This window comes from Heterodontus francisci, chromosome 35 (genome assembly GCF_036365525.1).
Source record: "Heterodontus francisci isolate sHetFra1 chromosome 35, sHetFra1.hap1, whole genome shotgun sequence".
NCBI classification, from domain to species: domain Eukaryota; kingdom Metazoa; phylum Chordata; class Chondrichthyes; order Heterodontiformes; family Heterodontidae; genus Heterodontus; species Heterodontus francisci.
This window is the reverse complement of record NC_090405.1, coordinates 36,599,427-36,613,156: the sequence shown is the minus strand read 5'-3', so window position 1 is coordinate 36,613,156 and position 13,730 is coordinate 36,599,427. Positions and strand designations below refer to the sequence as shown.

At 44.3% G+C, this 13,730-nt stretch overlaps 1 protein-coding gene across 1 annotated transcript in view; it reads right to left on the bottom strand.

Annotated features, from left to right (window-relative positions):
• ptpn9a (protein tyrosine phosphatase non-receptor type 9a) overlaps positions 1-13,515 on the bottom strand; it is a 227,005-nt gene extending 213,490 nt beyond the window's left edge. Inside the window, exon 1 of the mRNA XM_068015349.1 lies at positions 13,416-13,515. Coding sequence (XP_067871450.1) covers positions 13,416-13,448 — 33 coding nt within the window. The 5' untranslated portion in view covers positions 13,449-13,515. The remainder of the gene's footprint in view (positions 1-13,415) is intronic.
• Positions 13,516-13,730: the final 215 nt, after the last annotated feature.

Here is a 13,730-nt window from a genome sequence, read left to right as displayed (position 1 = left end):
CCAAAACAACAGACAGAGATCTGTAAAGGACCACACACACACCAACCTACGACTTAGCAATCTACTATGGTGTCCTAGGACTCCAACGTACGACAACAGCAAACCCCAACAACCGCGCCCCCCTCCCCACCCCAACTTTCCCCAAGGAAATGCAGCTTTCATTAGCTCACTGGACAGAGGATATTGCACTGAATAAAACAGTAACAACAGAAGTGTGAAAGAACTGATGGCTGAGACCTCAACACAAACTCCCACCCACCATTTCAGCCATTAAAAAAATGGTTGTTACAGACACTTACATTTACAACGTCTGGATATTTCATCCGTAAGATAGCAATCCTTGTCAAGTTTTAACCCTGTTGTCTGGGTTCTGCAGCTTCAAACCAACACATCAAGTTAGCAAAATTGACTCAAACTTTTACCTTCTTGAAGTCAAATTCCAATAAAAACCTCTCGGTCAGAATGAGACGATGTTTTAAATGCAAAGAGTTCCCATTAAGTTCTGCAGATCTATTCACTCAATGAAGTGTGCCTTCCATTTTTTACTTTAAAATATTTTACTTTCCTTTGTTTGTTCAGCTAATGCTGAAATCATGTCAATAGAGCAAGAGTGGACTGAAGCTAGCTCACCCTTTACCTGTAACTGTGACCAATTTGAAGGACAGTATGAACTTTACCTTGCAAATGCAACAATGTGTTTAGCATTGAAATGTCAAGACAACTCAGGCAATAATGTTGAAAGAAAAGCCGAGTTACAGTACCTTTAATGACCTCAAGACATCCCAAAGCATTTTACAGCCAATGAAAAACTTTTGTGAAGTGTGGTGACTATTACAATGTAGGAAGCACATCAGCCAGTATGTGCACAGAAAACTCTCACAAACAGCAATGTGATAATGAGCAGATAATCTGCTTTTGTGATGTTGATTGAGGGAGAAATAATGGCCAGGACATCGGGGGTAACTCCCTTGCTCTTCAAAGTAGCACCATGAAATCTTCCACCTTAGAAAGCAGACAGAGCCTCGGTTTAACGTCTCATCTGGAAGATGGCATTTGACAGTGCAGTGCTTGCTCAGTACTGGAGTTTCAACCTCGAATTTGTACTCAAGTCTCTGGAGTAGGACTTAAACCCAAAACATTGTAACTAAAACGCAAGTGCTATCCACTCAGCCACAGCTGACAATATGTTCTGTTCTGGGCAATGCGACTGTCTAACATCACCAGTTTTATATAATTACACAAGACATTCATTCATTTTGCTTTTATTTCCACTCATGACCAATTTCTTGCCTCTAGGTTTTTTTTTACTTTTTAGTGGGGACAGTGACGCACATGCCAGTTGCCCTCACCCATATGATCAGTGTAGTCACACAATCTTGGCATGCTATCCGACTGGAGTGCAGGGAATCAAAGCCATCCTGTTTCCTGCTGACGTTCCAACCAATGGCACTTCCAGCAGGAACTCTTGCCAATGTAAGGCTTTAAATATAAGGCAGGAAGGAGATGGGGAGACAGTTCCATGATGATCATTGCAAACTTTTGCTCCAACTACACAGAACAAACATAAAATTATGGAGCATGACCTCCCTCCTCAGGGAATGTATTTTTAGAACACCAGTGAACTTAATTGGAGTTTCTTTTGTATAAAACACCCCAAAATAAGGTGAAGCATGAACTGTTTTTTTTCTGAGGACACTTTCAAAAGTGAAAGGGAGTACTATGTGCTGTCAAATACCCTACAGTCTGATCAGCAGGTATAAGATACAACAGAGGTTAAAACCAGCAAGTGTAAGCAGGTCTCCGTATTCTGCAATATATATTGAATAGTTTCAGCAGCTGCACTTCTTATTTACAGGAATTATGGTAATTTTTGAGTTCTGAGCATAAATAGTGACAACGTTCAGGAAGGACTGCATTATTCAAGTTTGCAGTGAGGTTTTAAATCAAGTGTTGCATATATTGCTAAAGGATTTTGTTTAAATATACCTGTACAAAGTGTATGATAAAAGATGAAAAGAAAACATTGAACTATTATCATCCTTGACCTACATTATAAAACGCCACATCCTAAACAGATGGACAATGAGGAGCTGTTCCTCCATAACACAGACTTATTTATTTACATAAATGTAGTCTGGGGGAACAGATTTATCTGTCTGCAGTGAATATAAAAAAACAAAGATTCATTCATTGTCTTGATCCAACCAAAAAATGCTTCTTCCCTGCCTCTGTCAACGTCTTACGAACTTCTCTCCCAATTCTCACATCAAAAATCTGCACCCACCTCCCCACTTGCACAGCCAAATATCCAGCCTACCGGCACCACAAAATAACCTCAGATGCACCATGAGCAACCAAGTTCTACGAGCACTTAAAAACAACTGAGCAAACTTTGCGAACTTCACCAAAGTCGGTTAAAATAATTATTTTGGCTGGGTTCCATAGAACTCAATTTGTTTTAAAACACATGATTACAATGATGGAAACCAACAATATGAAGTTACAAGTTACACGTCACTGTCTGCAGGTTCAGTCTTGTTCATATTTACAGTTTTGGCCACCAGTGTGCTACCCCATACTTCTCAAACACCACTGTTACGACCAGATGAGAAAGGTGTCTAGGGATCCCTCCCAGCCTTTACCTGGTCTTACTGTAACAGGATTTAATTTTAAACACACCGTGTTTTGAGCTCCCCCTCAGTGAATCCTTGTTCACCACTTTCCAATTATAAGGCAAAGAAATGAGCACAAATAGGCTTTCTTAGGTTTAAAGAAGAAAAGTGAAATTTATTAAACTTAAACCTCTAATTCGGTTAACGCCTATGGATACACGCCACGCCCCACGCTAGCATGCATACGCGATAGGTACATGCACATAGGGACAGAAAAGAAAAGAAAAAATAAAGTGGAAAGGTTGGAGGCAATATCTGAAGAGTTGTTACGGTTCTTCGAGCTCACTGTACAGTCCTTGCTTGAAGGTAATTCTTGCTTTTCGTTGGGGCCCAGTATTCTTCTTAAACCTTGTTCACTGGAGGAGACTTTTCTCACTTGGGCTTCATGTGTCTTTAATGGATTCCAAAGCCGGTGAGAAAGAGATGGGAGCAGACAGGAGGAGAGGAGGTCTGCTTCAGTCCAGGAGCCAAGATCTTTCAGTCTTCAAACACTGTTTCTCCAATTTAAAATTCTCAGTTCAAACTCTGTAGCAGCCAGTTAGTCATGTGGCTGAGAGGTTTAGAGAGGGAATTCTGGAGCATGGGGTCGAGGCAGCTGAAGGCACGGCCACCAATGATGGAGCAATTAAAACCAGATTTGGTTTTGCAGCCAAAGTACAGCCAGCCATTTGCCTTGCAAATAAACAGAAGCCCAAAAATATATTCTAGCTGGCGTAGAAGCAGCATGTCTCCAGCTCTGTACCATGCCCCTACCTGCTGCTCAACCACAATTCAATTAAATCCATTACTGTACTGTCGATTCAAGGTCTTTGCTGCCCTTCGGCCATCAGTAGATGGGATACAGCAACTCAGTTTGTCTCAGTCTCCAGCTATTCTGCCTCCATGCACAGGAAACGTTTCACCTTCATTCACAGACGCAGACAGAAGTGGACAACTCCCTGTGCAATTAGACACAAACAGGAACACTTGCGTTCGATTATTTTCATGCAGTGAGAATGAAAACATGTAGGCAGCTGTTCTACTCTGGGAGTAGTGAAACTGCCTGCCAGTCACTCCAGGCAGCCAGTCAATGGGTATTTGGCATTCTGGGCAGCCAGTCAATGGGCACTCAAACACTAGCTCAGCTAATGTTGCTACTTTACACATTGGCACCAATTTGCTGACATCATGAAGAATGAAACTAATATTCTGGCAGAGCAGCCACTTTCAAATACTGCGTGACCAAGTAAACAATCCAAACTTTTCACTTAGGTCTGGGGTAATGTAAAATCAGACAGATCTGGTGATCTTCCAGGAACATACAATGCTTATGCACTATTCACAACACTTGAAAGACAGACATACTTACATTTCTATAGCACTTCTCACGTCAGGATGTCCCAAAGCATTTTGGCATTTTGAAGTATATTCACTGTAGTAATGCAGGGATGCAACAGCCAACTGTAGTAACACAGCAAGCTTCCACAAACAGCAATGTAAAAATGACCAGATAATTTGTTTTTTTTATTGATGTTAAGGGATAAATATTGGCCAGGATATCAGGAATAACTCACCTACTCTTCTGTGAAATATGTCAGCAGATCTATGTCCAACCGATAGGGCATATGGGGCCTTGGTTTGATGTCTCATCTGAAAGACAGTACCTCCGACAGCACAGCACAGCACTGGACCATCAGCCTAGATTTTTGTGCTGACGTCTCTGGAGTGGGATTTGAACCCATACCCTTCTGACTCAGAGGCAAAAGTGCTACCAACTGAGCCATGACAGACACTGGAACTTAAGTGGAAAGAGTTCCACTTTATTCAGTAACCTAAGGATGAAAGTTAAATCTTCCAGCCATCTGTTGCCAATAATGGTAGGCCTCGGAAATTGCAATGTCTAATCCCTAGGCAGGAGGTGGTGGGAGTGGTAACAAGAATTACTCCTTTTTATTGAGAATGTCGCCTGGTGATCGATTGAGAAGCAACAGGAAAGATGGTGGCCTAGGAAATATCTGCTGCTGAGGACCAATCCTATCATTACAGCAAAAGCTTGAAGAAAACAGGATCCAGTAACTTTTTCAAGTTTAAGACAACTTTTTAAAATTTGTTTTCAGGCTATGAGCGATTCTGCCATGACTACATTTATTGCCCATTCCTTGCCCTGAACAATGGGCCTCCTTAATATATAGTGATCGTTAATTAACAGTTAATCTCATATAATGGGATTGAAGTTATGTGTATGCAAGACAGAGAAGGGGCAACAGATTCCCTTCTCTGCTGAGATTGGTTTTAAACCAGATTTATTTCACAATTTACAGTAGTGGTGTCCAAGTCCCTCATTCAGCTCCATAACCACCATACTACTGTAGCTGTATAGTCTCTCCTACCTCCAGTGGTCTGTCCAAAACATCCCCTGGTAAGGTTATGGGGTAGGCACGCTGGCCCTATGCTTCTGCAGCATTGTGACATACTGCTCGCAAGTAGGACAGAGCAGCCCTAGGTCTGTTCACTCTTCCTTTGTACCCTGAAAGCGGCAACTTTGCAGGCTTGGAAATTTCACTTAACTTGAACCCACATCTTTTTTTTAAATATTCTTTCATTGGCATTGTTGACAAAGCCAGCATTTGTTGCCCATCCATAATTACCCTTGACAACTGAGTGACTTGCTCGGCCATTTCAGAGGGCAGTTAAGGGTCAACCACATTGCTGCGGGTTTGGAGTCACATGTAGGCCAGACCAGGTAAGGATGGGCATTAGTAAACCAGATGCGTTTTTAGGGATGATAGTTTTATGACACCATTACTGAGACTAGCTTTCAATTCCAGATTTTTTATTAATTAAATTTATTAATTGATTGAATTTAAATTCCACCAGCTACCGTAGTGGGATTTGAACCCATGTCCCCAGGGTATTAGCTGGACCTCTGGATTAATACTTCAGTGTCATTACCACTATGCCACCATCTCCAATAGGGCCTCCCCAAAAATAGAATGCGTCACGTTTCGCAACAAATTCCCTAAACTCACGGGATAAAATTACTCATTACTGGGCAGGAAATGAACATTTTTTTAATAAACAATATGGTTAGCGCCTTTCACTGAAACTGCACACAAAATCTTCCAGTGTAGACTGGATTAATTGCAGTACATCTATTTCTGACTCAAAGTATTGTAAATTGAGGTTCAGTAAAATTGTTTCAAGTGTGAAATTGGAGTCAGGAACTCTTCCCCAAGTAATGAAGGAATAAATCAACTGCTGTTTGATGACACCACCAGCACAGTATTTAGAAGCAACTGAGTTTCCTTCACTCTGCAGACTGAAGAGCAGCTTTTTTCTCTGCCACTATGAGTCACATACTCTATTAATTAGAGACATCACCAGGAGCTTTCCACAAGGCTTTGGATCTATGGAGTTTGCCAGCAGTATTACACTCCCAATGTGCACATGCAAGCCTAAGACAAATAAATAAACTGACATAGACAATCGTTATATTCTCACCACCCCTTCCAGCTCACATTGTGCGAGGGGCAACCACGTTTCCGTAACACAGAATCACAGAATTGTTCAGCGCAGAAGGAGGCCATTTGGCCCATCATGTCCGCACGGGCTCTCAAACAGCAAATCCCTCAGTCCCATTCTCCCGCCTTATCCCCATAACCATGCACATTCTTCCTTTTCATATAACTGTCGAATTCACTTTTGAATGCTTCAATTGAACCTGCCTCCACCACTTTCTCAGGCAGCACCTTCCAGACCTTAATCACTCGCTGCGTGAAAAATGTTTTCCTCGTGTCACTTTTGCTTCGCTTACCAAATACAAGGTAGGCGGTGACGTAATGGTATTATCACTGGACTAGTAACCCAGAGACCCAGGATATTTCTCTGGGGACATGGGTTCGAATCCCACCACAGCAGAAGGTGGAATTTGAATTTAATTAATAAATTAAAAGCTAGTCTAATGATGGCCATGAAACCATTGTCAATTGTTGTAAAAACCCATCTGGTTCACTAATGTCCTTTAGGGAAGGAAATCTGCTGTTCTTACCTGGTCTGGCCTACACGTGACCCCAGACCCACAGCAATGTGGTTGACTCTTACATGCCCTCTGAAATGGCCTAGCAAGCCACTCAGTTGTATCTAACCGCTACGAAGTCAATAAAAAGGAATGAAACCGGACGGACCACCCGGCATCGACCTAGGCACCGGAAACGACAACGGCAAACCCAGCCCTGTCGACCCTGCAAAGTCCTCCTTAATAACATCTGAGGGCTTGTGCCAAAGTTGGGAGAGCTGTCCCACAGACTAGTCAAGCAACAGCCTGACATAGTTGTACTCACGGAATCATACCTTACAGACAATGTCCCAGACACTGCAATCACTATCCCTGGGTATGTCCTGTCCCACCAGCAGGACAGACCCTCCAGAGGTGGTGGCACAGTGGTATACAGAGGGTGTTGCCCTGGGAGTCGTCAACATCGACTCCGGACCCAATGAAGTCTCATGGCATCAGGTCAAACATGGGCAAGGTAACCTCCGACTGATTACCACCTACCGCGCTCCCTCAGCTGATGAGTCAGTACTCATGTTGAACACCACTTGGTTGAAGCACTGAGGGTGGCAAGGGCACAAAATGTACTCTGGGTGGGGGACTTCAATGTCCATCACCAAGAGTGGCTCGGTAGCACCACTACTGACTGAGCTGGCCAAGTCCTAAAGGACATAGCTGCTGGACTGGGTCTGCGGCAGGTGGTGGGGGAACCAACACGAGGGAAAAACATACTCGACCTCATCCTCACCAATCTGCCTGCCGCAGATGCTTCTGTCCATGACAGTATTGGTAGGAGTGACCACTGCACAGTCCTTGTGGAGACGAAATCCCGCCTTCACATTGAAGATACCATCCATCGTGTTGTGTGGCACTATCACCGTGATAGATAGATAGATAGATAACACGATAGATTTCGAACAGATCTAGCAATGCAAAACTGGGCATCCATGAGGCGCTGTGGCCATCAGCAGCAGCAGAACTGTACTCAACCACAATCTGTAACCTCATGGCACAGCATAACCCCCACTCTACCATTACCATCAAGCCAGGAGACCAACCTGGTTTAATGAAGAGTGCAGGAGAGCATGCCAGGAGCAGCATCAGGCATACCTTAAAATGAGGTGTCAACCTGGTGAAGCTACAACCCAGGACTACTTGCATGCCAAACTGCAGAGGCAGCATGCGATAGACAGAGCTAAGCGATCCCATAACCAACGGATCAGATCTAAGCTCTGCAGTCCTGCCACATCCAGCTGTGAATGGTGGTGGACAATTAAACAACTAACTGGAGGAGGGGGCTCCACAAATATCCCTATCCTCAATGATGGGGGAGCCCAGCACATCAGTGCAAAAAATAAGGCTGAAGCATTTGCAACAATCTTCAGCCAGAAGTGCCGAGTTGATGATCCATCTTGGCCTCCTCCTGAAGTTCCCAGCATCACAGATGCCAGACTTCAGCCATTTCGATTCACTCCGCGTGATATCAAGAAACGACAGAAGGCACTAGATACTGCAAAAGCTATGAGCCCTGACAATATTCCGGCAATAGTACTGAAGACCTGTGCTCCAGAACTTGCCACGCCCCTAGCCACGCTGTTCCAGTACAGCTACAACACTGGCATCTACCCTGCAATGTGGAAAATTGCCCAGGTATGTCCTGTACACAAAAAACAGGACAAATGCAACCCAGCCAATTACTGCCCCATCAGCCTACTCTCAATCTACAGTAAAGTGATGGAAGGGGTCATCAACAGTGCCATCAAGCAGCACTTGCTTAGCAATAACCTGCTCAGTGATGCTCAGTTTGGATTCCGCCAGGGCCACTCAGCTCCTGACCTCATTACAGCCTTGGTCCAAACATGGACAAAAGAGCTGAACTCAAGAGGTGAGGTGAAAGTGACTGCCCTTGACATCAAGGCAGCATTTGACCAAGGATGGCATCAAGGAGCCCTAGCAAAACTGAGGTCAATGGGAATCAGGGGGAAAACTCTCTGCTGGTTGGAGTCCTACCTAGCGCAAAGGAAGATGGTTGTGCTTGTTGGAGGTCAATCATCTGAACTCCAGGACATCACTGCAGGAGTTCCTCAGGGTAGTGTCCTAGGCCCAACCATCTTCAGCTGCTTCATCAATGACCTTCCTTCAATCATAGGGTCAGAAGTGGGGATGTTCGCTGATGATTGCACAATGTTCAGCACCATTCGTGACTCCTCGGATACTGAAGCAGTCGTGCAGAAATGCAGCAAGACCTGGACAATATCCAGGCTTGGGCTGATAAGTGGCAAGTAACATTCGCGCCACACAAGTGCCAGGCAATGACCATCTCCAGCAATGCACCAACGCTCCTTTGACAGCACCTTCCAAATCCGCGACCTCTACCAACTAGAAGGACAAGGGCAGAAAATACATGGGAACACCACCACCTGCAAGTTCCCCTCCAAGTGACGCAGCATCCTGACTTGGAACTACATCGCCGTTTCTTCGCTGTCGCTGGGTCAAAATCCTGGAACTCCCTTCCTAACAGCACTGTGGGTATACCTACCCCAAATGGACTGCAGCGGTTCAAGAAGGCAGCTCACAACCACCTTCTCAAGGGCAATTAGGGATGGGCAATAAATGCTAGCCTAGTCAGTGACGCCTACATCCCATGAATGAATAAAAAAAAACCTGTGCCCTCTCGTTCTCAATCCTTTCACGAGTGGGAACAGTGTTTCTCTATCTACTCTGTCCAGACCCCTCATGATTTTGAATACCTCTATCAAATCACCTCTGAGCCTTCTTTTCTCCAAGGAAAACAGTCTTAACTGAAATTCCTCATCTCTTGAACCATTCTCGTGAATCTCTTCTGTACTATCTCCAATGCCCTCACATCTTTCCTCAATTGCACCACCCAGATTTGGACACAATACTCCAGCTGAGACTGAACTAGTGTCTTATACAAGTTCAACATAACTTCCTCACGCTTGTACTCTATTAATAAAGCCCAGGACACTGTACGCTTTATTAACTGCTCTCTCAACCTGTCCTGCCACCTTTAATGACTTATGCACATACACACCTAGGTCCCTCTGCTCCTGCATCCCCTTTAGAATTGTACCCTTTATTCTATATTGTCTCTCCATGTTCTTCCTACAAAAATGAGTCATTTCACATTTCTTTGCATTGAACTTCATCTGCCACCTGTCTGCCCATTCCACCAACTTGTCGATGTCCTTTTGAAGTTCTACACTATCCTCCTCACAGTTCACAATGCTTCCAAGTTTCGTATCATCTGCAAACTTTGAAATTGTGCCCTGTACACCAAGGTCTAGGTCATTAATATATATCAGGAAAAGCAAGGGTCCCAACACTGATCCCTGGGGAACTCCACTACAAATCTTCCTCCAGCCCGAAAAACATGAATTAACCACTACTCTTTGTTTCCGCTCACTTAGCCAATTTCGTATCCATGTTGCTATCGTCCCTTTTATTCCATAAGCTACATGTTTGCTCACAAGTCTATTGTGTGGTACTGTATCAAACGCCTTTTGAAAGTCCATGTGCAGCACATAAACAGTATTGCCCTCATCAACCCGCTCTGTTACCTCCTCCAAAATCTCCTGAAAGTTAGTTAAACATGATTTTCCCTTAAGAAATCCATGCTGGCTTTCCTTAATTAACTCGCATTTGTCCACGTGACTATTGACTTTGTCCTGAATTATTTTTTCGAGATGTTTTCCCACCACTGAAGTTAAACTGACTGGTCTGTAGTTGCTGGTCTTATCTTTACACCCTTTTTTGAACAAGGGTGTAACGTTTGCAATTCTCCAGTCCTTTGGCACCACCCAAGTCTAAGATTGAAAAATTATGGCCAGTGCCTCTGCAATTTCCACCCTCACTATCCTTGGATGCATCTCATCCAGCCCTGGTGCTTTATCCACTTTACGTTCAGAAAGCCGATCTAATACTTCCTCTTGATCAATTTTAAACCCTTCTAGTCTCTGACTTACCTCCTCTTTCAACATTACCTGGGTTGCATCTTCTTCCTTGGTAAAAACAGATGGTGGGAGTTTCCTCCCCCTTGGCCCAAAACAAACATAAAAACTAAAGCATACTTCAAATGGAGCACATCAATGTCCAGCTTGCACATCTGCATGGATAAACACTGGTGGGCTATTCAACCATGGGGCCCATCACAGCTGAGTTCAATCCCAGTCCTGTTTTCACCCATCATTGACACACATAGCTGCACTTTCACTAGGGCTGCCAGTCAGGGGACTCCGGCTGAATGTTTCATCTCACACACAGCCATAGTGAGGTCATATCCTCCTCTACCAGCCACCAACTGACTTAAACACTAACTCATCACTCTTCTTGTCCGTGAAGCTCCAACAAGAACAGCTTACATTTATACAGCGCCTTTACTCTAATAGTGTCCCAAGGTGCTTCACAGGAGTGTGAAAAATTAATACTTGACACCGAGCCACAAAAGGCAATATTACTGTAGATGGTTCCGAAGAAGGGTCACTGACCCGAAACGTTAACTCTGCTTCTCTTTTTACAGATGCTGCCAGACCTGAGTGGTTCCAGCATTTCTTGATTTTATTTCAGATTTCCAGCATCTGCAGTATTTTGCTTTTATGAGAATTTTAAAATCAAGGCGTTGCTTGACTGGGAACCAATGTAGGTCAGCGCTGGGTATTCTTTCCACCAAATCAAGTTAATCTCATTCTAAGTACTGCAACTCACTGCAGCAACGTACATTGGCAATAATATAAAAACCAACAGTTAGCTACCAAGTGCTGTGTGACCAATTATCCCACACTATAACATCCCACCCACTTTATAGCGTGAATCACACACTGCGCTCAAACTGATTTCCATGTATTTATCTCAGAATACTGTTCCAGTCAATAGCAAGTGTCACATCGTTTTAGAAAAGTACAACACATTGCAACTTGAATATCTGCAGCATATTGCAAATCTGTTTCAGCCAGCAGGAGGAAGAAAGGCTCATTAAAACTCTCTGACCAATATCCAATTGCTGGGAAGCCACACCTGACAGTATACCAGTCCAATTTTGAAAGCTTCCTTTAAACTCGTATCACTTACTATTATTTGCCTTACTGTTTTCAGTCCTGAACTTGAAAGTCCATGGAAACTCAATGAATTCAGCAACCCCAGCAGCAGTAGTAAACCCAAACTTTTAAAATGATTTTTAGCAGATGATACAAGCACATAACGGCACTGTTGATCAGATGCCTTGCTGTTTAAAAGTATCTAGCAAGATGCCTTATATCCCCTTTCAGAGCAAAATGGAGAGCAGTAACTTTCTCTATTGCGTGTGTTTTCCTTCCCTCCTACTTATGTAGGTTGGCAGAAGGGGCCAACTCAGCTAAAGCCAAATCCTGGCCTTAACCCTGTCACTGTTGATTTCCAGCAGAAGTGATCACCTCACCCACTTTTCATCTCCCCAATGAACCCCAAGATTGTGGAGAGCACACCAGCAGTGATCAACGATTTCAGGAAAGACCAGGCAGCAGACCTGGAACTTATCCCGGCATGTGTGGTTTAGTATCACACCATACCATATGCTTACATACGGAGACATACTTGCGGGTCAGGGAAGCAAAGAGAAAGGATTTTTTTTTTAAATACGTGGATTTTTGCTTATATATAACAGACAAACATATTTTAGACGAAGTACACAGTGCCTATCCTTAGCGAGATTGTGTCACTGAGGTACCAATTTTCTTCTTAAATATCGTCCCTCACGACACACTCAAGCTGCAGAAGTATTTTTTGTGTCTATTTCTAAGAGAGCAAAATGGATTCTGTACAAAATGCTTTTTTTTTTAAACTATATATAAATGGGACTTCAATCTACCAGCATACCACCCACTCACCCCACAGTCTACCAGCTCCATTTATCCTACACTTGGAAATGGTCAGTTTGTAACAAACATGTACCATTTTCCTCACTCGGATACAGAACTCCTGCTCTTCAGCCTGGAGGCATCTTTGGAAATTTAAGCTCCATTTGTCGTTAGGATGTGACTCAACCCATCGAACCAGTGAGAAACTGCTCACTTGACACCACCTCGGAACAAAAGGGTAAATGGCAGCTTCCATATGAAACACAGAACAACCATGATAACAGAATAAACTTCACCACACAATAAGCTTTGGTGTCTGTGGAGATTTTTTTTAAACCGACAGTTTAATGGATTTTTTTCGCCAGACTTGCATACAGGGGGAAAAGGATGGGGGGGGGGGGTCAGAATTAAAGCAAATCTGACCTTCAGAAAGCAGATTACCTGCGGGGAAAAAAATAAAAGTTTGAAGGGTTGGAGTGAAATAACTCATTAAATCAGGGTTAATTCTGCATCTGGAAGCTGTCTGGATGGAAGGGGGGGGGGAACTCTCTTCCCCCAGAACACAAGGTTTTAATGTCATTTTACTGGGGGGGGAGAAACCCTCCCTCCACCAGAGAAGGGTAGCAAGGGGCCGGCGACAGAACTTGCGGGGGGCCGAGGCAAAGGGGGATGGGTAGAAACCGAGTCCGGTGCCCGGTTAGGCCGCAGCTGCCATGGCAACGGCGGCCTACCATGGGCGGGGGGAAACAGCAAATCTTTACCGAGAACGGCGGCACAAGCGAGAAAGAAAATAAAAATCTTCCTTCCCCACCCCAAATAATATTCGGGGTAATCCCTCCCAACCAGCCGCTACTTTCTGACCTGCTCCTCCTCGGCCGTCAGCTCCGCCGCCATCCTCGCTCCTTCCCCGCCCGGGCCGGCTCTGCTCACACTGGCCGCCTGCACTCCTGTCCCCGGCTCTCGGCAAACTCTCCTCCCCCTCCTCCCTCCCTCCCTCAGCCAAACAATGACTGAGCTCGGCTCACAGGCTCATCCTCTACACCCCCAGCCCACCGCAACCCACAGTCGGCGTGGCACTGCAGTACTATTACTGGCCTAGTAAGCGGGAAACCCGGGTTCAAATCCCGCTTTAACAGCAATTGGGGAATTACGTCTAGAATTTTCAAACATAATCTA